The sequence below is a fragment of the Vulpes vulpes genome, chromosome 1, assembly GCF_048418805.1.
Source record: "Vulpes vulpes isolate BD-2025 chromosome 1, VulVul3, whole genome shotgun sequence".
Classification (NCBI taxonomy): domain Eukaryota; kingdom Metazoa; phylum Chordata; class Mammalia; order Carnivora; family Canidae; genus Vulpes; species Vulpes vulpes.
The window spans coordinates 126,450,930-126,477,017 of record NC_132780.1 but is presented as its reverse complement, the minus strand read 5'-3'; the positions used below and the strand labels follow the sequence as shown (position 1 = coordinate 126,477,017).

At 50.2% G+C, this 26,088-nt stretch overlaps 1 protein-coding gene and 1 long non-coding RNA gene across 5 annotated transcripts; one reads left to right on the top strand and one right to left on the bottom strand.

Moving 5' to 3' along the window:
• Window positions 1-244: 244 nt before the first annotated feature.
• Window positions 245-10,371, bottom strand: MUC20 (mucin 20, cell surface associated). 3 transcript variants are annotated; one of them, XR_011995581.1, is made up of 5 exons: window positions 10,219-10,371; window positions 3,859-5,208; window positions 2,250-2,341; window positions 1,627-1,860; window positions 245-601 (listed from the first exon to the last, which is right to left on the bottom strand). XR_011995581.1 is itself a non-coding variant. In XM_072728526.1 (4 exons), the coding sequence occupies exons 1-4, from the start codon at window positions 8,510-8,512 to the stop codon at window positions 533-535; spliced, it is 1,857 nt and encodes a 618-aa protein (XP_072584627.1). In that variant the 3' UTR covers window positions 245-532. The 3 variants fall into 3 exon arrangements, 1 of the variants encoding a protein (XP_072584627.1); XR_011995578.1 differs by lacking the exon at window positions 10,219-10,371 and adding an exon at window positions 8,167-8,382; XM_072728526.1 differs by lacking the exons at window positions 1,627-1,860; window positions 10,219-10,371 and adding an exon at window positions 8,167-8,512.
• Window positions 9,012-25,971, top strand: LOC112913522 (uncharacterized). Of its 2 annotated transcripts, none has more exons than XR_003233703.2 (4): window positions 9,012-9,088; window positions 13,544-13,739; window positions 22,578-22,730; window positions 24,114-25,971. It is a non-coding gene; the product is annotated as an uncharacterized lncRNA (long non-coding RNA). The 2 variants fall into 2 exon arrangements; XR_003233702.2 differs by having other exon boundaries at window positions 23,369-25,971.
• The last annotated feature ends 117 nt before the right edge of the window (window positions 25,972-26,088 follow it).

Sequence of the window (26,088 nt, the reverse complement as noted above, 5' to 3'; positions counted from 1 at the left end):
CCTGCTCTGAAGGAGCTCAAAGTTCAACAGACTCCAGGGCCAGGCTCCGTAAGGGCCATAATCAAGGTCCAAACCAAGAACCAGGGGAGAATGAAGGAGGGCGGTCGTAGGGAGGATGCACAAAATCCCTGTATCATAAAAACGTAAAAAAAAAACCCTAACCAAACAACCTATATGGCTCAAACAGATAACCTCTGGGCCACACCGTGCGGAATTCTAATGTCCAAGAGAAGCACAACGAGGGTGACAGGTGATCAGATCACTCTTTACTGCAACATGACACACGTGCCAGAGGGAGTTCAAGGGCATCTTTGGAACAAGGGAAGCCCCCCCCCACACACACACCTGGCATATGTGGGCCAGGGTCCCGCTGCCGTGCCGGGGCAAGGCCTTAGGCAGCTGACCTTCAGGGAAGCTTCCAGGTACATGGCAGCCAGTAGCGTAGCTCCAGTCTGGGAAGGGGGGGGTCCCAGGCCGCCGGCAGCGCTGCCCCTTTGGGCCCACAGCCACTCCTGGCTGCGGCTGAGGTGCCTCAGCCCCTCGTGACATGCAGCAGAGAGACCCGGGCGGGAGGCAGGTGGGCATGCAGTTCACGGCAGAGCTGGAGGGCAAAAGGAGCAGAAGGTACTTCCAGCCCGAATGTGGCCCGTGAGCTCCCCCCAGGCCGAGGACAGGGTGAGACAGTGGGAGCAAATGCACAGGGAGACCAGCAGCAGTCTCCACGCCCCCAGCCTGGGCCTGGACTGTGCTTCGCGCACATTATGTCGTGCAACCTCACTGTAACCTTAGGAAGCAGGTGCTATACCTTCGTTTTATAGAGGAAGAAAATAACATGGAACAACCTACCCAAGTTCACAGAGTCAGGGAGTGGAATTCACCCCCAGATCCATATGGCTCCAGAGCCCCGAGCCTTGGGTCTGTGGCCTACTCCCAACGAGAACTCACACCCAGCACCCACATGGTGCTTGCACTTCAGCTCCTGACCTGCTTTCTCCTCCCTGGCTCCTTTCTGACTCCTGAAATGGTTTCCAGTTTAGGGGGCTTGCATCTGGCACCATTCTGGCTCCCCCCCCTTTTTTTTAAGATGTATTTATTTATTTTAGAGAGAAGGAGAGGGAGAGGGAGAGAATCTCACACCGACCGTGTGCTGAGCACAGAGACCAACACGGGGTGTGATCTCACAACGCTGAGATTATGACGTAAGCTGGAACCAAGAGTCGGACACTTAAGTGACTGAGACCCCGGGTGCCCCTCTGGCCTCCCTCCTTGGCGAGGGTTCACACTTCCCATTTTGATTATCGTGTGCGGTAGGCATTGGTCATGTCTCTGCTGTCCACTTTCAAAGCCGCCATGCGGCGTTCAGGGCGCTTCTTACTATGGGAGTCCTGAGGGGCCCCTTTCCACTAAGAGAACTTCAAGGGCCCGGTTATTCCCTCTTCTCATCCCCTGGCAGCAAGATGTGGCCACAGAGTTAGGCTGAGCTGCGCTAGTCTGACCCCCCGCTGACTCACACCATTCTCAAAAGCTCTGCCCCTGGATTTCGGACCCTGGGACCTTTGTCCTGTGATCTGGGTCTTAGGGGAATTTTTCCAACTTATACAAATATGTCCCAATCTTGGTCCTCACCTAGAACATGCATCCATGGGTATTTCTGCCTGGCAAACCCAGCGCCTCTGGGGCCTGTCCTTCTCATTCCACGTGGTTCATTTTGAGCTGTCAGTCGTGGTGGCCCTTGCAGACCAGTAAGACCAGTCTTTCCCTAGTATAATATGCAGATCTTGGGAGAGGGAGGTGCCTATGACTCGGGCTGTCACAGCCAACTTTCCTTACATATGGAGAGAGATTCTGAACAACGAAGAGCTAAGAGAGGTAAAGAAAGAGAAAACCCGGATTAGCACGTCTGAGATGCTGGATCCAGCCAGAACTGAAGCTTGCACAGTCACTTCTAGGTGTCTCAGCCACTCCCTTCCCTTTTCTGTGTGAGCTACGATGAGTTGGGTGTCTGCTCCTTATAACCAAAGTCCTGCCTATCTGCCCGTTAATATCACTGATCTTCTCCCAAGGGATAGAAGGCCCGACCTTCCTCTGGCCTGAGGAAATTGGGGGCGAGGGAAAGAATCTTTTTACACAGCACAGAAGGGGAATTCCCAACTCAGGAAAAATAGGTGGAAGCCAAGCCAAGCAGAGCTCCTTAGATTTAGTTCCTAATACTCACTTCCTCTTTCCTGGCCCCCAGAGCGCTCCCTTACCTGCTGCACCAGCCTCTCTGCCACTCTGGGGTCAGTGAGGTCTTCTGGGGAGGCCACACTCAGCCGCAGGAGGAAAAAGCCTCCATCCCCATCTGTTTAGGAAAGCAGGAGATGAGAACGTGGGTCAGTCTGTTCAGGAATCGTGACGCGACCTTGCTGCCCGGCCTCGGTGCCCACCTCTGACCTATGTGCCCGCTCGCAGGTGTAAACGTATCGGTGCTAACATGGGATCTTACATTACTCACGGCAGAGAGAAAGGAGGACTCCCTCTCCTCAATAACGGGGCTCCTCGTGGCACTCTCCCAACAGGAGTGAGGGAAAGGATGGCTAAAGGTCCCGTCCATATTTGGACACGTAATGTGAGGAGAAGTGTGAGGAAGGAGAAATGGAAATCTAGAATGTTCTCAAGGCCTGGAGGTCCCGGGTGTGCTGTCGGGGGAGGGCCCAGATAGGGAGAGGCCGGCTCCCTGGGGGGGGGGGGGGGGGGATGCTGCAGCCAGTGCGCCCAGCCCGAAGTTGGCGCAGGTCTCAATCCAGCCCCCGGAGGCAAGCTCTGCCTTCCATGGAGGCCCAGCCTCCCTGCCTCCACCTGCCACCGCAGGCATTCCTGCCCAGCGAATGCTCTGGGAACTGATCCCGGATTTGTCCTTCAATATTCATAGAGATGCCAGAACGGATATTGTATCCCATCAGCGTGTATCTCTCTGGGGTCCCCGGGGGCTCAGCGGCTGACGGCTGCCTGCGGCCCAGGGTGTGACCCCAGGGTCCCGGGATCGAGTCCCGGGTCGGGCTCTGCTTCTCCCGCTCCCTCTGCCCCTCCCCCTGCTTTTGCTCTCTCTCCCTCTCTCTCAAGTGAACAAATAAAAAAATTATTTAAAATATTATCCGCCTCCTTAGGTGGTTTTGAAGGTTTAATTAGAAGGGATAACCCCTGCGAAGCTCGCACTTTACTGCCTGACGTCAGCGAGCACGCGCAGCCGGTCCTGAGGGTTTCTCTCTCACTTCTCCCTGGCACGAGTGATGTGTGGTAAGGCGGCTGTTGTGGGTATTTTTATTTCACGTCCCCACAGACCAGGGCCAGCTGAGGATGATACCACAGGGACGAGGCCCAAGGACAGTGTCAGAAGTGGAGGTGGAGGTGGAGGTTCCAGGCTGGCCAGGAGCCGGGCTGACACGCAGCCTCTGACAAGGGGCTTCTTCCCTGAGAAGTACCTGTTGCCTCAGACACGTAGCTTTAAACCCCCAACCCTTCACCCCATTGGATAAATAAAAATAAAAATAAAAATAAAAATAAAAAAAGTTGGGGCCTCACCACTCGGCACATAGTGGTTACTCAACTGTTGATGTCATAGAAGGTCACTAGGTTGTTAAGGGCAAAAACCAGGATCTCAAATATTTCTCCAGACTTCCAGCCCCACAGTTTATCCATACACCACCCCCCAACTGTGCTTGTTTCTGATTTTGGGAAGCATCACTAGAAGGTCATGAAAAGGGGGGCATCAGAGAAGAGGCCCCAGATCCTTCCTCCCTCCCCACCCCCTGAGCACGTAGACATCCTGGCAAGTCCAAACCCCGAATCCCCAAGCTCACACCCGAGGGAGCCACTTACCTGCAGTGGCTTCTGTGGTCCACCTTGTCTGAACCGCGGTGGGCATAGCTGTTGGGGTCTTCCCTCCAGCCACGCTGGCTGTCTTCAAGGTCTTTGCTAAGGCTGTGGTCCTAAATAAGGTGATGTTTGCCTCTTGGCTGCTGTTGGCCCTGGCCAGCTGGACAGAAGGCGCGGGGCTCCTGGTGATGGGGACAGACTCATTGGTTGTGCCACCCGTGGTAGAAGGCTGTGAGGGGGTGGTGCTCTTGCTAGTGGCGGTGTGGCTGTAGCTGTAGGCCATAGTTGAGAGCCCAGCAGGCGAAGTCGCTTTCCCCACTGTTAACCCAGCCTCTGTGGAGACTGTCACCACTCCCAAGACCTTGCTGTGGCTTGTCGTCTCCATAGAGGGGACTGAAGCTTCTTCCAAGGGGTTCATGCTGACTGAGACCAAAGTTGTGCTGGGGGTGGTGGTCGTAGCTGCTGTTGCTTCTCCTTCTGTAGGGCTATCAGCAGTTAGTGGGGTCTCAACTGTGGTATCAGGTGTGGCTGCCTCTGTGGCACTGGCTGCTGACAAGGTCTCCGCGGATGGTGTGGTCTCGGTGAGGTGTGACTCTGCTTCAGTGGAATTGAGCAAAGCTGACACCACAGGGGGAGATAGGACCTCTCCCCCCGTGGGGTTGAGATCCATGTCCAAGGTCCCAAGGGTGGTGGCAGTTGTTTCTATTTCTAGAATGCTGCAGTTGGCAACCTCAATGTCAGTGATGCTGTAGGCAAACAAACCCTTAGCCGGAGTGCTCTTGTCAGGTGCGAGGGCCCGTGGGGCGGTGATGGCCAGAACTGAGCTGTCGGAGAAGGCACTGCTCTCTAAGGCCAGGCCTTCAGTTTCCACAGAAGTGTGAGCCAATGTCAAGACGTCAATTATGATCCTCTTTGCCTCTTCCGAACTGTCATCAGTACAAAGGGCATCGAAGACAGATTTTGCAAGATCACTGCCTGTAACAGTCTCAACTGTGGTCATCCCAGTTCCCACAGGGTTGCCACTGGTGGCCGATGCCTCCATAGGACTGGTGATCACCACCGTGAACTTGGAAGGTGTCATTTTGGTGAAGGTCCTGCTTTCCATTGCAGGAAAAGTGGTCTTGGTGTCCCTGGTCTCTGCTTCTGAATTGGTGTTGGCCAGGATTAAGGTCCAATCAAACGTCTGGGGGCTCAGGGTTTGAGTTTCCAAAGGGATGTGGCTTGGCACAGAGGTCTCAACAAGGTCAGCGGTCTGGAAGGCTCCTTCTGAATTTGTCCTGACCCCTGGAGTCATGGCAGCCTCTTCTACGTGGTTTGCTGTCACCACAGGACCCGGTCTGCTGGTGCTGGGGCCTGTGTTGGGTAAGACCAACTTTGTAAGCCACGAGTCCCAGTGGGCCGACTTCGCACAAGCTCTTGTGCTTATGCCCTGAGCGCCCTGGGAGGAGGGTGGGGAGGGGAAGTTGCTTCTATTTCATTTTTCATCTACACATACAAGGAAGGAGGAGGTGTATCAGAAGACCGGCCCCACGGGTCAACCATGGAACTGGGATCCCCTGACTGATGTCCTCTGATGACCCTGTTGAGACAAGCAGGCCTCAGAATCGAGTTGATTATTGGTCTGAAGCCATCAGAGGGAAGGCATGGGGCCAGGGAGCAGCCTTGATGGGGGGCAAAGAAGCCAAGAGTCTAAGTGAGCTGAGAACTACAGAGCAGGGACCAGGACTCTCAGAATTTTTGGAAGAAATCCCTGTCACCTGCCCATCGAAACTTCTCTCATCCAGCAGGTGTTTCCCCACGGAAGTAAAAACCCTTCAAATACAGGAAACATCTGTGGTTTTGTACTTAGAGGTAGCTGGGAGGAGTAGGGGAGAGGCAGCTACCCAGACTGAGCAGGTGGGGCTGCCGCCAAAGGGAGGGAGCAGGTGAGTCTGGGGGAAGGGTCAAGCTTCCTAGCGCTGCTCGCCCAACCCCAGGGCCGCAGGAACAGGGCCCAGCCACGTGCCACGGGTAATGGAGCCGAGGGACGCAGCCCTGTCCACTCGACAGACCCTTGGAGGTTGTATGAGTGCTGGGCTGGGTGGCACTCGCTGCCCAGGGAGGCTACAGCGGGATTTATTTTATTTTATTTTATTTTATTTTATTTTATTTTATTTTATTTTATTTTATTTTATTTTATTTATTTTATTTTATTTTATTTTATTTTATTTTATTTTATTTTATTTTATTTTATTTTATTTTATTTATTCCTGAGAGACACAGAGAGAGGCAGGGACACAAGCAGAAGGAGAAGCAGGCTCCATGCAGGGAGCCCAACGTGGGACTCGATCCCAGGACCCTGGGGTCACGCCCTGGGTCGAAGGCAGCCACTCAACCGCTGAGCCCCCCAGGTGCCCCTGTATGTGTATTTCTCATGTACCGTTTGAGACACACTTACAGAAAAAAACTGTTACTTAAAATTCAGGGATGCCTGGGTGGCTCAGCGGTTGAGCGGCTGCCTTCGGCCCAGGGCGTGATCCTGGAGACCCGGGATCGAGTCCCACACTGGGCTCCACATTGGGGGCCTGCTTCTCCCCCTGCCTAAGTCTCTGCCTCTCTTTCTCTCTCTGTCATGAATAAATAAATAAAATATTTTTTAAAATTCAAATGTAAGTGGATGTCCCAGGTTTTATCCAAGAACCCTCCTCTTGGAAGGAAAAGAATAAAAATATAAACCCTCCTTTTGGGGTTCCAATGGTTTGAGATGGTCGTTACTGAGGTCTACTGGCCCCAAAGTACCCAAGGACCCAACGGAAGTACGAGACCATGTGGTCACCTCTACCTGTCAGGGCCCCAGGTCCTCAGTTTGTCCTCCCATGTCTCTCCCTGAGCAATGAAAGAGCCCTGGACCGGAAGCGAAAGACTGGGCTCCTGCCCTAGGCCTGTTGCCAACTAGCCCTGGAGTCCAAAGACTGGCTCAAATCCTGACTCTGCGTCCCACCGGCCAGGCCCCTCCGAGCCGCCCTCGTGAACCAGGGTTACCTACCATACCTGCCTTGCCGTGCTGAGGACCTGAGGGGAGGGGAACGGGAAAGTCTTATATCCAGCAAGGACTGAAATCTTGGCTTTTTAATTTAATTTAATTTTTTTAAGATTTTATTTAATCATTCATGAGAGACATGGAGAGAGAGGCAGAGGGAGAAGCAGGCTCCGTGTGGGGAACCTGATGCGGGACTCGATCCTGGGACCCCGGGATCACGCCCTGGGCCAAAGGCAGATGCTCCACCGCTGAGCCACCCAGGCGCCCCAAATCTTGTCTTTTTTAAAGATAACTTTTTTTTTATTTTTTTTAAATTAATTTTTATTTATTTATGATAGTCACAGAGAGAGAGAGAGGCAGAGACACAGGCAGAGGGAGAAGCAGGCTCCATGCACCGAGAGCCCGATGTGGGACTCGATCCCGGGTCTCCAGGATCATGCCTTGGGCCAAAGGCAGGCGCCAAACCGCTGCGCCACCCAAGGATCCCTAAAGATAACTTTTTAAATCCTGGTAAGCCTCAGTCCCACCAGCTCTGGGGGCAGGGGGTGGGCAGGAGTAAGACTTGTGTCTCCCTCATGGGGTGATTGAGGGTTAGAAAGACAGAGCACGGGGGCCTGTGGGAAATCTCTGTACCTTCCTCTCGATTTTGCCATGAAACTAAAAATCCTCTAAAAAAAATAGTCTTTTTAAAAAAAGATAATGCAGGAGAGACTATGTGGGGGGGGGGCAGTACAGAGGTCATATGAGAATCTCTCTACTTTTTGCTCAATTTTACTGTGACCCAAACTGCTCTACAATAGAGTCTATTTAAAAAAACAAAAGACACTGCCTGTGACCAGCCTGGTGGCTGTGACCATCCGGGTGGTTCTCCCCAGGGCGCCCCCCCCCACCCCCCGCCCCAGCGGCGACCGAGTGACAGTCACACTCACAGCCGGGGGCTCAGGGGCAGCCTGGGCCGGGAAGTCAACTCGGGGTGAGCATCCTGGGGGCCCCTTCTTTGGCCTCAGCAGCTGTGTCCGCAGCGCCTCCGTCCCCCCCGGAGCCTCCGCCTGGGCTCCCCCCTCCCCCAGAGAGCCACCCCCCCAACCCCCCAGAGTCGCCCCACGGGGAGGGTCCCGGCCTCCCACCTGCAGCGCCCCCCGCCCCCCAGGGTCCCCCGCGGGCAGGGTCCCGGCCGCCCACCTGCAGCGCCCCCCGCCCCCCAGGGTCCCCCGCGGGCAGGGTCCCGGCCGCCCACCTGCAGCGCCCCCCGCCCCCCAGGGTCCCCCGCGGGGAGGGTCCCGGCCACCCACCTGCAGCGCTCCCGGGGGCCCCCGGCGGCCCGCGCAGGAGCAGCAGGTGCAGCAGGTGCAGCGCCAGGCCGCAGGGGAAGCGCATCCTCGGAGCCGGCGCCACCCGCGCTGCCCGGTTTCCTGCTTCCTGCGCGGCTCGGCTCTGGCCGGGGCTTCCAGACGCTTCCAGATGCGCCGTGAGGTGAGCCGGGCCGCGGGGACACGGGCCACAGGTGAGGCACGCCCAGGCCGCGCCCCCTCCCCCCCCTCCCGGGGCGCAGGGACCCGCCTCCCTGGACCTCGCACCGTGAGGTTCAGCCCCTCGCCCCCCGCAGCCAGGGGGACCATGGAAGCTGGGGGGTCCCATTCTCCCCCGTCCACCCCCCGGCCCCCCCCAGTGCCGGGACTCGGGCTTTTGGAGCAGGCCCGGGCCTTTCTGGCCTTAGCCTTTCTTCGCTCTGGGTCCTAGGCGGTTAAAGAGCCTTCCGGGGCTCAACTTCCCCATCCGTAAAATGGGCGTAACCCCGACCCGCTGGGCCGCCTGGGGGGGGGGGTCACGCGGGGAGCCAAGCTGCCGCACAGCCTACACGTGTTGTCATGGAATACGGACGCCTGGAGGCTCCCTAAGTGACAGCCCCCGGGTCACGACCTCGGGGTCTCGGGGTCCTGAGGCTGAGCCCCCGCTGGGCTCCCCCCTGCGGAGTCTGCGGAGGTCTGGCTCCCCCCTGCCCTGCCTGCCCCCAAAGGAATAGATAACAGCTGAAAACAAACAAATAAGTGAGAGCCCCGCCATCTACCCTGATCCTCAAGCGACGGAAGGGACAGCCCCCAAGGTCCGCAGCAGACAGTGCCGGCAGGACTCTGATCTCTAGCGTCTTTCCAGTGATTCCTGTGATCCTGCGTCCCTGTCAGCGTCACAACCGCGTCCAGAGCCAGACTGGAGGTGGGGACCGTCACCCGGGAGGAGGGAAGGGGGGTGTCGGGCCAGAGCCCCAGAGCCTGGGAGAGGGGAGTGCGAGGCTGACGACTTAGGGAAGCTTATGGGATTTGGCCCCAAGAAGGGGGATGAGGCTGCAGGATCTACTTCCAAAGGCCCTAGAAAAGAATTTTACCCCTCCAGGGGCCAAGGACTGCGCTGTTATGGCCACAGGCAGTGGCAGACAAGGTTCCCTGGGGATTTCAGGGCCACAGCTTTGTGATGAGAACCACCGTAGAGTGGCCGCTGGAAGGAACTGCGAAATGCAATCAGAAAACCTAAGTTCTGTTTCCAGTTCCTTCCTTAACTGGGGCCCAGGAACTGCGTGACTTTGGAAAAGGTATCTGCCTCCCCTGGGCTTCCGTCAACAAGGTCCTCTGGCCACACAGGTTCTGCACTGGGTGTGAGACTGTCTTCTAGAACCTCCCCCTGTGCTATGAAGACCTCTACTACCTGGAAGAAGGAGGGGGTCGTCCCAGACGTGGGGGGAAGCCTCTGCGAGAACAGGTTGAGGGGCTCCCCTAGGGACACTGCCCACCGCACAGAGTCGGGGACCTGGGAGGCCAGTTCCAAAACACACAGCTGATCTTAGGGCCTCCTGCCGGGCTGAGCCTTCCACCGCCCCATTCCGCCCGGATCCTTCACTGCATCAGACGCGAAGGGGGATTTCCCCTGGGGAGGTCCCAGGCCACAGCCCTGACCTGGATTCTGCTGGGCGCGGGCCACCGCGTGAGATCCAGGGTGGGGCCCCCCACAGAAGACGGAAGGGACACGGGCAGAAACCAACAGAACCTTAAGTCAATAGGGAGAACAAACAGGTGGTGGCCAGAGGAATGTAGATGAGGGCCTGGGTGAAGGGAAGGGGGTAAGAGCACAGACTTCCAGTTATAAAATAAATCAGTCACGAGAATGAAAAAAGAAAAAAAGGAAAGAAAAGACAAGCCGAGACAGCCTGCAGCTCCTTCGGGCCACTTCCCTCCCACTGGCTGCCTCTGCCCGCCCGGCCCGGCCCGGAGGGGACTTCCTCATTCCACAGCCCGGTAATCCAGACTCAGGTATTCCAGGCGCCTTTCTCATGCCCACCACGGACTCCTCACCTTTTTCTTTTTCTTCTCATCACTTCAGTGATCAACAGCTCAGCTCCAGCCCAGTTGCCTATGATGGGATCTAACTGGGAAGCCACCCGAAGCAGCTGGGCTGAGCTTCCCTAGGTTTGCTGAGTTCTGTCCCGCCCGTCTCCCTCTACATCTGGGGGAATTTCCAAGCCTGAGCACATGACTGTTGGCCCTTAGGTCGTAGTAATCTAATCCAGAAAGATTCTGGACCTTTTTTTTTTCCAGCCAAACTCAGATCTCACCCTAAACGAGCACTGGAGGCTGGTTTCATGAAGTTCACCACCATAGATGGAGCACCTACTAGATTCCAGCCACCGTTCCAGGCCTTTGGAATATGTCACTGAGTGAAACAGATCCCTGACCTCGAAGAACTAACACCCCAGTGAAGGGAGATGGCAAACAATAAGCATAACAAATAAGAGAATTACCTAGTATTCCTCAATACTGTGAGGAAAAGAAGGAAAAAGGACAAGAGAAACCTGGTACTTGGTGGAGGACAGGAGAGAAGGGCAGTCTGCTGTGTCAAAGAGCATGACAAGACCTGACAGTGGGGATTGGTGAGGAAGTTAGCCCGGTGGGTACCGGGGGAAGAGCGTTCCAAGCAGCGGGAACTGCTAGAGAAAGGTCCAGAGGCCTAAGGCAGGAGCATGTTCAAGGAGCACCAAAGGGCCTGTGTGACTAGAGCCACACTAGGGGGCAGAGTTGGGGGACACACTCGTGGGGGGTAGATGATAAAGAGCCTTGCCAGCCTTGGGGCTGGTGCTCTGAGTGAGGTGGGAACCACCTCTGGGGAGTTCTTAGCGGAGAAGCGACGGGATCTAACTTTAGGAGGATCCCTCTGGCAGCTGTGCTAAGAATGGGAGGCTTTTCCTGAGGTCCAGACAGGAGATGAGGGTGGTGGGCACCTGGGTGGCTCAGTCCCTCAAGCACCTGCCTTGGCTCAGGACCTGATCCCAGGGTCCTGGAATTGAGTCCTGCACCAGGCTCCCTGTTTAGCGAGGAGTCTGCTTTTCCCTCTCCTTCTGCCCCACCCATTTGTGTGCTCTCTATCTCTCTCTCAAATAAAATTTTAAAAATCCTTAAAAACAATAATAATAACGACAATGAGCTGAGGGTGGCTCTGACTGTGGGGGTAGCAGAGGAGATGGTGGGAGCTGGTCAGATTCTGGATATATTTTGAAAATAAAGTCCACATGATTTCCCGCCAGATTGCTGTGAGATGTCAAAGAAGAAGTAGTCAAGAATAAGTACTAACTTCTCAGGGTGCCTGGATGGCTCAGTTGGTTAAGTGTCTGATTCTTGATCTCAGCTCAGGTCTTGATCTCAGGGTTGTGAGTTCAAGCCCTATGCTGGGTGTGGAACCTACTTTAAAAAAAAGAAAAACAAAGTATAAACTTTCCAGCTTGAATAACTGGAAGGATGGAGTTGTCTTCAGTGCCTTTTGGGTCTGGCTCTTTCATCAGAGTATTTAGAACCCCTTCCCCCACAATGAAACCAGTGCCTATTGTAGGCATGAATCTGACTTAGGACAAGGATCTTCAAGTAAAGCCCAAAGCAGCAGCCGCCTGCCAAGAGTCTGATAAAAGAGTCAACTCGGTCAAATGTCCTTGAAATTCAAGGCTGTAAATCTGCTAGACCACTGAGATGCAGCCTAGCACCGTAGGCCTCAGCTAAGCTGTTCTGGGCTTGTTGGAAGGAAAACCTTTTTTTCTCCTCTAACTTGGGTCAAATGATTGAGGGCGGGCAAATTAACTGAAAACAGAGAGATGAACAGGAGAAAAGACCTAGTTTATTTTTTATTTTATTTTATTTTTTTTAAGACCTAGTTTATTGACATAGGCCCGGGGAGGTGCTCGGTGTTGAGGAACTCACTGAATAACTGGAGATCAAGGTTTATACACCAAACATAATAAAGGAATGGAAGTTGAGGGGGTGGGGGATTTAGGGCTTTGCTGGGAAAGTATAGAAGGTTCTATTAGGCGGTCTGTCTCCATGGCAGCTGAATGGGCTGGAAAATCACTCAGAGGGAGATTAATGGTAGCTATATTTTTGGAAAGTTCTGCTTTAGTCAGTTAAGAGAGAAGTTCAGATAACATTTCTTTCTACATCTTCTGTAGCTCAGATGTTTCTACTTTAAAATATCTTTATACCAACTCTGAGGTCCGAACGCGGCCCTACAAGTTCAAAATGTTGAGTATGCGCAGATGGCTTAAATGAGATGGTTTACATGCAGGGTCACCACAGAAGAGGTGGTGAGAATCATCTAAATTTGCAAGGACCTGAGAATGGGCCTTCCCCATCCTAACCCGTAGTCCTTGGGCTATAGTGTAGGAAACTCCAGGGAGCCCTCTGTCCATTCGTTCATTCATCTCTTCACTAGGGCATAACCCACACACTGCAAACTACATCGATCCTAAGTAGCCTACAACTTAATGAATTTTTACACGTGAGTATACCCAGGAGCTAGCCACCACTCAGAGATAGAAGACACTTTCCGTATCTCAATATGCTCCCTCCTATTCCCTCCAGTCATTCTCTCCCCACAAAATCATTCTTGCCTCTATCACCATGGGTTAGTTCTGCCTATTTCTGAACTTCATATAAATGGAATTAGGAATCCATACTCTTTCGTGTCTGGCTTCTTTTTTTTTTTTTTTTGGCTTCTTTTTCTTAACATTATGCCTGTGAAACTCCCCTGTGTTGTGTGTAGCTGTACTCCATTCTTGTTTGCTGTTAGATACTATTCCATTGTAGAAAGTATACAATTTATTTCTCCATGTTCCTATTGATGGACACTTGGATCATTTCCAGTTTTTCACTGTTCGAAAGAAAGCTGCTAGGAATAGTCTCACATATGTCTTGGGTATACATACCTAGAAGAAGAATTGCTGGGTCATGGGGTACACATGTGTTTAGCTGCAGCATATTGTATCCAACGGTCTGCCAAATCGATTGTACCACAGCTTCCACTATACCAGCAACGTATGAGAGTTCTAGTTGCTCCACATTCCCATCAACACCTGGTATCATCAGTCCTTGTAATTTTAGACATTCTTATGAATGTGGATTTCTCATTGTAATTTTTAAAAAGATTTTATTTATTTATTCATGAATGACACAGAGAGAGGCAGAGACATAGGCAGAGGGAGAAGCAGGCTCCATGCAGGGAGCCTGATGCAGGACCCCAGGATCATGACCTGAGCCCAAGGCAGACGCTCAACCATGGAGCCACCCAGATGCCCCTCTTGTGGTAATTTTAACCTGTATTACAGGCTGGGCTTGTAATGCAAGGCCTCTGTTTCCCAAGGTTTTCCCAGGTGGTAAGCTGCTGCCAGGGAAATGACTTTCCCAGGGAAGGCATTTGGAAGACGCAAGGAGGGAGGATGGAGGGCCGGATAGAACCGAAGTACGCATGCACATAAGCACACGCACGTACTCTCAACTAGAGAGGAGTTGGTATCAGTATTGGAATGTCTCAGAAACTTTCCACGTTGAAGCAAACAGTGAGTATTTGTCATTTCTAATGGCTGAGTGATATTCCATTGTACATACAGACCACAGCTTCTTTATCCATCATCTCTCAATGGACACGAGGCTCCTTCCACAGTTTGGCTATTGTGGACACTGTTGCTATGAACATCGGGGTGCAGGTGTCCCGACGTTTCCCTGCATCTGTATCTTTGGGGCAAATCCCCAGCAGTGCAATTGCTGAGTGGGAAATATCAGAGAGGGAGACAGCACATGAGAGACTCCTAACTCTGGGAAACGAACAAGGGGTGGTGGAAGGGGAGGTGGGCGGGGGGACCGGGTGACTGGGTGACGGGCACTGAGGGGGGGCCCTTGGCGGGATGAGCACTGGGTGTTATGCTATATGCTGGCAAATTGAACTCCAATAAAAAAAATACAAAAAAAAAAAAAAAAAAAAGGAATGTCTCAGAAACTATGCCTTCAGTTTGGACAAAGCTAACTATGGGCACCGTAGCTGGAATAAAGGGATGATATAGAAATGACAAGAAGAGATGAGTTTTTGGACATTTGGAAGGAAAATAAGCACTGGGGGAAGAGAGGGAAAAGAGCCCACAAATCAGCCTCTCTGGGTTATGAGGCCCAACTGGAGATGCCACATCCCGTAGAATCTCACTTGAAAAGTGCTTTCTAGCAAGGACCAGAGCTGCCAGGCTCTTGATGTATGAGATACGTTCTTCCAAACGGGGCCCAGGGCTGTCTCTTCCCTCAGGCTTCTCATTTCCAGGCCAGGAGAAGAAATCTGCGGTTGGAAGAGCTGGAGTGATAAAGCCTGTGTTCTCAAAAGCCAGCAGGTGGAATTATCTTTTGTGCACCAGTCACCTCCTTCTGGCCTTGCTTCCTTCTCCAGGCACTGCTCCAGTGACCAGCTTTCCAGGAGTGACGAGGCAGTCTCCCAGGTTTTCCCTAAGACCAAGCCTTGGGATGCTTCTGGGAGCTGCTCTCCTCACCAGCAACAAAGAACTGAGAGAATTAGCACACACTGGAGCAACCCATAAACTGTGAGAATGGGACTGTTCCATCCCCAGGACAGATGGTTCTCTAGAACATTTCATAAGACTTTTAATTTTTTTTAATTTGTTTTATTTATTTATGATAGTCACAGAGAGAGAGAGAGAGAGAGAGAGAGAGAGAGGCAGAGACACAGGCAGAGGCAGAAGCAGGCTCCATGCACCAGGAGCCCGACGTGGGATTCGATCCCGAGTCTCCAGGATCGCGCCCTGGGCCAAAGGGAGGCGCTAAACCGCTCCGCCACCCAGGGATCCCCATAAGACTTTTTAGAAGGTCCCACAGGATCAACCAACTAGTCAGCCATAATGGGTGAACTGGATCATGCATCTTTGTAATGCGGCCCTTTTCCCTCACCCCCGCCCTTGGAATCCTGTTCCCAAATAAATTATTCAGTCTCTGCTTTCAGAGAAACAAGGCTAAAACAGAACCATTTGCCAATAACTGAGCTCTGACAAGGCCTCCTTTATTATGAACATTTACTTAGAACCTAGTGTTCAGATGAGCAAAAGCCTGGAGGGATGCATGGACAGGGATAATGATAATGGGTCATTCCATTTGTTAGAACATAGGGGTGGAGAAAAGGTTTAACTGGAGACAAAGCCAGGAATGTGCCTTGGGGCCATGCTATGGACGACTGTGCAGCCACGCGTGGGAGGTTAGCCTTATTCTAAAGACAATGTAAAGCCAGTGATGGTTTTTGAGTGAGGAACTGGCCACACCAGAGCTCTTCCCTGGGCAGTACAATGTGGGCAGAGACCAGTTAGGGGAGAATCTGGGGCAGGAGGACCAGCTGTGACCTGGGACTTTGGCACTGGGACTCTAGGAGGAACAGGTGGGAACTGTGTTGTGAAGGAGAACTAGAAAGACTTGGCACCTTGCAGAGGAAGGGCAGAGGCAGAGAGAATTAAAAGAAGATCCCGAGGCTTGGAGTGCAGGAAGCTGGAGGGTAGGGATCTATTCATGGAACAGGAGGAGGAGTAGGTCTGAGAGGGAGGCGACGGGCTCAGCGGACCCCAAAGCTCCCTGGCTTCACCCTCCTGGAGCTATGAAATCCTCACACAAGGAAACTCCTGGGACGCCAGTCCCAACCCACCAGAGGAAGGTCCCCCTTCCCTCTCTTTTCACTCTAGGAAGAGAGGTGGGCAGGCGTGAGGCCACAGGGCTCAGACCAGGCTATTTTGGGACTTACAGGCAGTGATATGGTGCCTGGGAAGGAATATTGAGGAAGGACGCAGGGATCACTTAGCCAAAGAAGTGCTAGGTTCTCATATTCCACTTTCAAGAAATGTTTGCTCTATTCATTGTAACCACCACAAACGATGAATTCCATGAGCCAAATTTATGTTTTATAATCTGTGTGGCTGATTTAAATGTGTTTACAAAAATCACAGATTTCCATTTTCCTCTGGTTGAGCCAATGTGGAAGAACACAGAACAGAAGCCAGGAGACAAGCCCACTGGATCCAGTGATAAGGCCCTCGCCGACCCAGGGGGCCCCCTCCAGCTGCCTAACCTCCTCAGCCCCCACTCTGCAAACCCCTCAAAAGTCTACATGGGCAGGTCAAGAGGCATCTGTATTTCAAGAGACAGAAGGGCTGTTGGGGGGAACCCCATCGCCCCACTTCCCACCCTGATCCCCAACCACCAGATTAAGCTCTTCCTGTGGGCATCTGGGAAAGTAGCTCAGAGGGGAGCAGCAGGCGGGGGGGAGGGGGGGGACAAAGCTGGGAGGAATGTGGGCACTTTTGACATGAAATGGACAAAATGTCAGGATCCCAGAATTGTCAGGCACCTCCGGGGCCTTCCAGTCCATACCTGGGCCTTGGCCTGAGGTGCGTGGACGGGCCGCCTCTGTCCATCACAGCACCCAGCCCCGCCGGGTGGGAAGGAGCTGGTGTGTGATTACCTGAGTGGCAGGGGGCACGGTGGCCTGGGCAGCAGTCTGATGCCACGTGGCAGGATTCATCACACAGCAGCTTCCTTTCCTGCGATGGTGTCTGATCCGGGGCAGCAGACGGGCTGGGGTTGGGAGCAGCTGTCTGCAGAGAAGGGACATGAGAAAGAGAGAGATGTAGGGCACCTGGGTGGCTCAGTCAACTGAGCGTCCACCTCTTGGTTTCAGCTCAAGTCATGATCTCAGGGTCGAGAGATCGAGCCCCGAGTTGGGCTCCTCACTGAGCAGGAAGTCTGCTTGCGGATCCTCTCCCCTCCCCCCTCTGCCCCTCCATCTGCTCCCTCTCTCTTTCAAATAAATAAATACATCTTACAGAAAAATAACTCAAAGTGGATCGCAGACCTGAATGTAAGAGTTAAAACCACAAAACTCTTAGGTGAAAACGTAGATGTAAATCATCAGGGCCTGGAACTAAGCAATAGTTTCCCAGATATGACACCAAAAGCACAAACAACAAAAGAAAAAACACGATGGACTCGATCAAAATTTTATTTATTTTTATTTTTTTAATTTTTATTTTATTTATTTATGCATGAGAGACACAGAGACAGAGAGAGGCAGAGACACAGGCAGAGGGAGAAGCAGGCTCCATGCAGGGAGCCCGACGTGGGACTCGATCCCGGGTCTCCAGGATCACACCCCAGGCTACAGGCGGCGCTAAACCGCTGTGCCACCGGGTCTGCCCTCGATTGAAATTTTAAAGTTTTGTGCTTCTAAGGATAATATCAAAAAAGTGGAAAGCCAGTCCATGGAATGGGAGAAATTACCTGCAAGTCACACATATGATAAGGGAATTTTATCCAGAATATGTAAACCAAGAAAAAAAAAGACAAATAACCCAATTTCTAATGGGCAAAGGATATATCTGAAGAAGATATACCAGTAGCCAATGGCCACATGAAAGGATGCTCAACAAGATTTGTTATCAAGGATATGCACGTCAAAAATCACAATGAGGTACCACTTCACACCCTTTAGGAAACAAGGGTTGGTGAGAATGTGGAGAAATCGGAACCCCACACATTGCTGGAATTGAAGCATGGCACAGCCACTCTGGAAAACAGAAAAAAACAGTTTGGCAGATCCTCAGAATGTTTAACAGAGTGAAAACCATATGATGCAGCAAGCCCATTTCTGAGTATATGAAAATAAACCCAGAAGAGAAATGAAAACACAGTCCCCATAAAAACCTGTACATGAATGTTCAAAGGAGTATTATTCATAAGTACCCCAAAGTGGAAACAAATCAAATGTTTGTCAGCTGATGAATGGATAATACAACTATGGGGGATCCCTGGGTGGCTCAGCAGTCGAGCGCCTGCCTTTGGCTCAGGGCGTGATCCTGGGGTCCCGGGATCGGGTCCCACATCGGGCTCCCTGTAGGGAGCCTGCTTCTCCCTGCCTGTGTCTCTGCGTCTCTCATGAATAGATAAATAAAATCTTTAAAAAATAAAATAAAATAAAAATAAAACAAACCATGGTACCCCTACACAGTGGGATACTATTCAGCCATAAAAAGAAATGGAGTCCTGAGACACACGACAGCGTGGATGAACCTAGAAACGATATGCTAAGGAAAGCAGTCGTGACAAATGCCCACATATTGTAGGATTCCATTTATGCGAAATGTCCACCACAGGGAAGCCCACAGAGACGGGAAGTAGATTAATGGTTGCCAGGGGCCAGGTGGTATGGGGAACAGGGAGTGACTGCTAAAGGGTACAGGGCCACTTTTGGGGAGTGAAGAAATGTTCTGAAATTAGACAATGGTGTTTTTTTGCACGACTCTGTGAACACATTAAAAGCCACTGAAGTGTACCCTTTAAAAGGATGAATTTGATGTTACAGGCATTATATCTCAGGAAAGCTGTTACTAAAGAGGGGCACAAGAGTGAGATGGAGCTCAGAGAAAGAGGGACCGAGAGAGAAGAGAGACAAGAGGAGGCTGGCAGGGATGTGGCGGCAAGGAAGAAAGAGAAGCAATAAAGAAAACGACAGATGGAAGTGTGACAAGAGGGACAGAGAAAAACCCCACAGAGTTGGAGGAAGGTCGCCATGGTCCCTAATCACAAAGCGGTTTCATCAACCCTAATTCTAACCATTTTCCCTAGTTGCTCACTTGGATCATATCTGACTACTGCCCACCCACTACAGAGTGAGGGGGGTTGTCTTCAAGGCATTGGAGGTAGGGATGTGGCCCAGGTGCTGAGTCAGTGGCTCAGGGGGGAAAGAGCCCCAGGGGTTCTCACACCCAGGACTCTCAGTGCTCTTCTTTCTCTGCTTTACCTTGACCTACCCAATCACCTCCTGTCAGCTTAGCACCTGCGGGGCTTTGTTTATGGATAAACTTGAGGGCCTTCCAAAGTTGACAAGATCAACAAGGAGCAGGCTCCTGAGAGGATGTGGGGCTAGGTGTGGTCAGCCAGGCCTGTTATGGAAACAGGCACCAGCAGGTGTCGGGGAGCAGTAGCCTGGGAGGTCAGACCTCTCAAGGTGACGGCAGGCCAGGCTGGGGGCGGGGTGCGGTGGGGGGGGGGGGTGGCCTCTGAGTTTGGCCTGGCTTCTGCTTCTTGTTGGGCAAGGAGCCTCCTGCAAATGATTAGTTCCCCTTCTCACATCATCCCTCTTCCCAAGTTCCTGGTTCAGTGCCAGGTTGTCACCAATACCAGGATGGATCAAAGAGGACTGGATATGGAAAAAAGCCCTAGAGATTACCCAAACAAGAGTTGTAGCCCATATGTGAGTCAGAAATCAATTCAGTGGTCACGACTGGCATTTATTCTAGTAAGATGGAATGGAGCAAAATGGATGGAAGAGAATGGAATGGAATGGAATGGAATGGAATGGAATGGAATGGAATGGAATGGAATGGAATGGAATATATCTACATACATCGTATATATAAGTTATTTGGAGTTCTTTTTTGAAATTTTTGTTTTTATATACATGTATGTGTGCTCTGAATCACCGTGTAAAATATATTCATTAATGTGAATTGTGGCCAGAAAAGTTTAAAAGCCACTGATCTAGAAATGGAAAAGCCATTTTCCAAAGGTCATGCTTGAGTGGGCGACAGAGCTGGGAGGAGAACCGACAATTCTGACTGCCTCCCTGCTTTTTCCGCACCGGACTTCTCATTCACACAACCTGTTGTTACACTTGCTACTGATCTCTGCCACTCTCTAAACACCCTGCATTAAAAAACAAAACAAAACAAAACACCACCCTGCATACTGCTGCTCTGGAGTCTTTGCTCAAGCTGTCTCCTCTGTGTGAGCGCTTCCCTCCCATAGCCACTAAAGGCAAGCATTCTTCTCCTTCAAGGTCATGTTTAAATTCATTCTTCCCTGGGTTGCTAAGGAACAGGCTGATTATCCTGAAAATGGTAAATGAGGAATTAAACATTTATCCAGCCTTTCCATACAAGCCAAGTAGTTGACAAGGGAAAAGTCTTTATAGAAGAATTGTAGCTAAGAAATGCGGAAGGAGTGACAGGGCTAGAAAGCCAGCATTCGGTGACCCATAAGAAAATTGGTCTAAGCAACAATCAACGCCGGGATTAAAGCCACTGGAGAAAGGTTGCGGGGGAATGTTTATAAGGGACCTACAACAGATGCATCTGGCCGATCAAGGTTAACATAGCAAGGTGGGACCACTGGACTTCGGGTGTCTTCTTTGGGATGCAACAGGAAGAATAGTGTATTCTTGACAGAAGAAATGGACCTTAATTACCAGGTTTCAGCAAATGCAGGGGACAGAGGGGCATCCACATGGGTTCAATCAGATAAATCCAGAGTGTAGGACATTCTACAGAACAAATCACCTGGTTTATTCAATAATTTAAAAAAAAAACAGCTTGAAGAAAAAGGAAAAGGAGATTGATAGATTTGAAGGGGCTTAAGAAATATACCAGTATAGGGATCCCTGGGTGGTGCAGCGGTTTGGCGCCTGCCTTTGGCCCAGGGCGCGATCCTGGAGACACGGGATTGAATCCCACGTCGGGCTCCCGGTGCATGGAGCCTGCTTCTCCCTCTGCCTATGTCTCTGCCTCTCTCTCATCTTTCTCTGTGTGACTATCATAAATAAATAAATTAAAAAGAAATTTAAAAAAAAAGAAATATACCAAAAATATACCTTTTTTTTTTTTTTTTTTTTTTTTTTTTTTTTTTTTTTGCCTCTGCACCATTTATTTTTATATATGCATTCAGGGAAGACTTACTGGAGCCCAGGCCCCTCCTAGGCATTGTGAGGGAGAAGAGTGAATCACTGCCCCCCATCCCAGAAGCTAATCGCATAGAGGAGGAGGGAAAACATGTAAGGAAAGTATAACATGCAGTATTTGGAGGAGGGAAAGTGCATGCCTTCGTTCGACAAGTGTATGCCAGGCGTGGTGTAAGGCCTACGGAAGTGCAGAAGGCAAGAGAGGTCCCTACTCTCACGGGAGACAGGATCATTGCGCTAGTAAAAAAAAAAAAAAAAATTAATTACATAAACGAAGTTCATCTAAAGAGTGATAAATACAATCAATGGAAGAGGAATGGGATGAGACGGAGGCTAGCTGCAAGCAAGTCTTCAGGCAGGCCTCTCTGGAAAGGGGACCTTCTCTCCAAATGACAAGATAATTTAGCTGTACGAGATCTAGAAAAGGAACGGCCCGGGCGGAGGAAGGTCCACATATAACTTGTGGACCTTGTTTGGATCCTGATTGGATAAGCCAATTGCAAAAAGGTCTTTTTGAGAATTGGAGAAATATGAGTAGGTATTAAATGGTAATATGTAATTATTTTAATTATTTCAGCTTTCATGAGGTATTGTGGATATATTTTTTAATATGGTAGATAAGAAGTTAGGCAAAATGTTGATTATTTTATTTTATTTTACTTTTAATTTTTATTTTTTAAAGATTTTATTTATTTATTCATGGCAGAGAGAGAGAGAGAGAGAGAGAGAGAGGCAGAGACACAGGCAGAAGGAGAGGGAGAAAAGTAGGTTCCACGCAGGGAGCCTGATGTGGGACTCGATCCCAGATCTCCAGGATCACACCCTGGGGCTGAAGGTGGCGCCAAACCGCTGGGCCACTGGGGCTGCCCATGTTGATAATTTTAAATTATCCAATGAGAATATTGGGTTTATTCTACTATTCTTTCTGTGTATTTAAACATTTCTATAATTTAAACATTTGTTTAATAAATTTTATCTATTCTGAGAGGCCTTCCTACATGCCCCCAACTGGGAGGGAAGGGATTAACTACATTTACTGGGATTAACTTTTTCCTTTTACTCTTAAAACCTATTGATTTTAGCTTTTAACATTGCATTAATCCCTATCTGTTATTACAGCCTTCTTTCTGGAGGTGTATGTCTGCCTTCCCTACCAGCCCATCCAAGGCAGGAAATGCGTCACTGTAGTTCAAGTCAAATAATCTAAATTTAATTTGATTTAAAAGATCTGAAAAAAAGGGATCCCTGGGTGGCGCAGCGGTTTAGCGCCTGCCTTTGGCCCAGGGCGCGATCCTGGAGACCCGGGATCGAATCCCGCGTCGGGCTCCCAGTGCATGGAGCCTGCTTCTTCCTCTGCCTATGTCTCCGCCTCTCTCTCTTTCTCTCTCTCTGTGACTATCATAAATAAATAAAAATTAAAAAAAAATTAAAGATCTGAAAAATAAAATAAAATAAAATAAAAAAATAATAAAAGATTTGAATTGCACTTGGGCTCCCACAGTGTCCAAGGTCAGGAGACAGTTATAGCTTGCAACCAGTCCTGACTGGTTCTATCTTAACAACGACCGCATAATGAGAGACCAAATACCTATTCATTCATTCATTCACTCATTCATTTTATTCTATTGAGTGACTCTCTGAACCAGGTACCACGGTGGATGATGGACATGTACTCTAGTGCCCTGCCCCATGACACCCTGCCAAGAAGCACCTTCCAGGAGTTCATTCTAGTGAACAGCGTCATCAAACTGAGTCACCAGAGCATCGCCACGCTGTACCACAGGTAAGAGGAGAGAGCCATGGGATTTGGTGGAGGAGCAGTGAGCCCATCGGGAACCGGCTTCTAGTGAGGAGGCCATAGTTCAAGTGACTCTGTGACCATCCTGTTGGCTTCAGACCAAGAGGCTCGTAACAGTGACAGGCTGTGGGGCCCAGACAGGCGTGGGTGAGGAACCTAATAATGGAACCTGCTAAGAGCTTGGGCCCCTCCACAGCAATTCTGGAAAGTATCTAACAGTTTTATAGAGAAGAGAGCAAGTGTGCTGAGGGAGGGCGTGGAAAGGAGACCCCAGGCAGCCTCGGCCTCCGCTCTGCAGTTCCCAGTGATCCTGCCCCAGCCCCACATGTGTAAATCCTGCTCAGGAAAACTGTAGCCCCGCGCTCCCCGCTCAAGTCCTTTCCATAAAGCAATTTAATGACCTATCCGTTGTTACTTAAGCATGCCCCCCCCTTCCCACCAAAAGTATTCTAACCAGTGGCATTTTGTTTCCTCATAAAAGACATTCTAGTAAATACAACTTTATCGTCCCGTCACATTTCCCGGATATCATAGCAAAACAAATGGGTTGTGCCTGGCAGTCACCCCTTGAGTCTGGGTCTAGGCTTGTCACAGCACCTTCCCTCCTGTCTCCCCCGCCCCAGTGCACGTTCTAGAACTCCCTGCTGCCTCTACTGGCAAGAATCGCTTTGGGACACTCCACTGACTCCCCAACCTTCCCAAGCTAATCAGCCAAGGACATCTTAGGAATATGAAGGTGGTTGGATTCACAGAGAAGCCACATTAAAGCACAGGAAGGTTCCGAGGAAATGAATTATTGGATTAATGAATTAGTGAACATTAGCCCCTAGGAGGTAAATCATGCCGGGAACACAAATGACTGAATGAATAAATGAATGAAAGGGACTAGAGGTCTCTGACCTGCTGGACAGGCTCCTCACCTGTCTCCTGGTTTGGGGCCACAGGGCTCAACCACAGCAGGAGGAGGAGAACCAGACACGTGGTTGCAGGCACTGAGCAGAGACAGAGTGTTTCAAGGACCAAGGCCAAGTCTTTAATACTCACCCATCCCAGGAAGCTCGTTTGGTATCTGCATCCCTGGGGAGGTGCGAAGCTCACACCTGGGCAGCCACTGGCAGAAGGCAGGGGTGTGGCACCAAGACAGTGGCACAGGTGTCCCAGCTGCTTGGAATAGCCTGTCCAAGCAGAGGTAATACAGGAAAATATATATATATATATTTTTCCCATCTCCTGGGGCTTCCAGACCTGTGGGAGGAACAGAGAAGCTAGAATCAGAGAAACCAGAATGATACTGCTGTCGGGGATTTTGGTGATCATCTAATCTGAATTACCACCACCCCCCACCACCCCACCACTGCCATTTTATAGATAAGGATACTGAGGCCCAGAGAAGGCAAGAAGCACCACGAGTTCGCGCAGCTCAGTTGTCGTAGAGCTGAGGTGAGAGCCTTGGCCTCCTGGCTCCTACTCTAGTGTCCCTCCAACCGGAACGTAGTGGACGTATTCAGAGATGTCGGGATTTCTGTAACATGGGGCTGTGCGAGCCTAACCACGTGGTGATTCTCTGGAAGCTCTCAGACCAGGCTGGAAAACCAGTTCTCAGGGAGGCCATGGTGGAGATTGGCTGGACACAGCGAGCCGCAGAAGTTCCTTCCATCTCAGAGATTCTGGATGCTATGAAATGGGGAATATCCTTTCCCTTTCTAACGGCCTCTGTTGTGGGGGACACAGAAAGACTGAAGGGTTCTCAGGACTATAAATGCTTTCTCTCACTTTGTCATATCTTTAAAACTCATTAATTGATTTAACAGTACTATTTAAACACCTATACGAAGCGAACACTGAGGATTCAACAATGAACAAGACAGACCCAGTTCTGCCTTCCAGAAGCTTCAGTCTAGTAGTAAGAAACACACAAATGGACAATTATAATACAAGATTACCACGAGAGGGAGAAGCAGAGGAGGGGAACCTACCGGGGGCCTCGGAAGTGGGGGTGGGAGTGTGCTGCAAAGACTTCCTAGGATACTGCTTATGCCAAAACTCAGAAGAGGAGTAGGGTTTACTCAGGTGGAGCACCGAGTGGGAAGGGAGAAGGTTCAAGGATGAGGGAATGACCTGTGTAGGTTTCATGCTCTATAGCTAATTCTCATCATTTATTTCAATTACTATATAGAATGGCATTAGGAGAAGAATGTGAAATAGTACAGCCACTGTGCACAACAGGACTGTGGCTCTTTTTTCTTTTCTCTTTAAAAAATAAAAATAGGGAACCCTGGGTGGCGCAGCGGTTTGGCACCTGCCTTTGGCCCAGGGCGCGATCCTGGAGATCCGGGATCGAATCCCACGTCAGGCTCCCGGTGCATGGAGCCTGCTTCTCCCTCTGCCTGTGTCTCTGCCTCTCTCTCTTTCTCTCTGTGTGACTATCATAAATAAATAAAAAAAATTAAAAAAAATAAAAATAAAAATAGAATTGCCATATGATCCAATTTCACTTTTAAGTATATACCAAAAGAACGGAAAGCAGAGACTCAAGCAGTTATTTGAACAATAATAGTGCCAAATATCCACCAGTAGTGAGTGGGTAAACAAAACGTTGTATATGCATACAAGGGAATATTATTGTCTTAAAAAGGATGGAGACCCTGATACGTGCTGCAACATGGATAAATCTTGAAAACATCGTGCTAAATGAGATAACCGCATACAAGAAAACAAATATTGTTCAGCTCCACTTAGATGAGGCATGGAATGGTCAAATCCATAGAGAAAGAAGATAGTCTGTGGTTTTGAGGGGCTGGGGGCGGGGTAAAGGAGAGCTACTGTTGAATGGCTATAGAGTTTCAGTTTGGTATGATAACAAGGTTCTGGAAACGGATGGTAGTGATGGCTGCAGAACAACGTGAATATACTTAGCACAGGGAATATAGTCCATTATAGTGTAAGGACCGTATGGCGACCGATGGTGACTACACTTACTGTGGTGAGCATTCCGTGATGTATATACGTGCTGAACCATTATGTCGTACGCCTGAAACCAATATGATATTGTATGCCAACCACACTTCAATTAAAAAAATAATAAATAAAATAAGATAAATGGAATCATGATTTTCAAAAACAAGTGTGAATGTATTTAATATACTGAAATGTTCATTTAAAATAGTTAAAATAGTAAATTTTATGTTATGTGTATGTTATCACAATAAAATCTATTGCGTTATGAGGGTTTTTTTTGAAGATCTTATTGATTTCTTCTATTTTTTTAAGGTTTTATTTATTCATTAGAGACACAGAGAGAGGCAGAGACACAGGCAGAGGGAGAAGCAGACTCCATGCAGGG

Excerpts from the sequence above, each read along its gene's own strand:
- MUC20 (XM_072728526.1), bottom strand. The coding sequence starts at position 8,512 with ATGGGACCCCCCAGCTTCCATGGTCCCCCTGGCTGCGGGGGGCGAGGG. Across the intron at positions 2,342-3,858 it reads GACCACAGAAGCCACTGCAG|ATGGGGATGGAGGCTTTTTC; the intron begins GTAAGTGGCTCC and ends TTTCCTAAACAG. Across the intron at positions 602-2,249 it reads CAGAGAGGCTGGTGCAGCAG|CTCTGCCGTGAACTGCATGC; the intron begins GTAAGGGAGCGC and ends TTTGCCCTCCAG.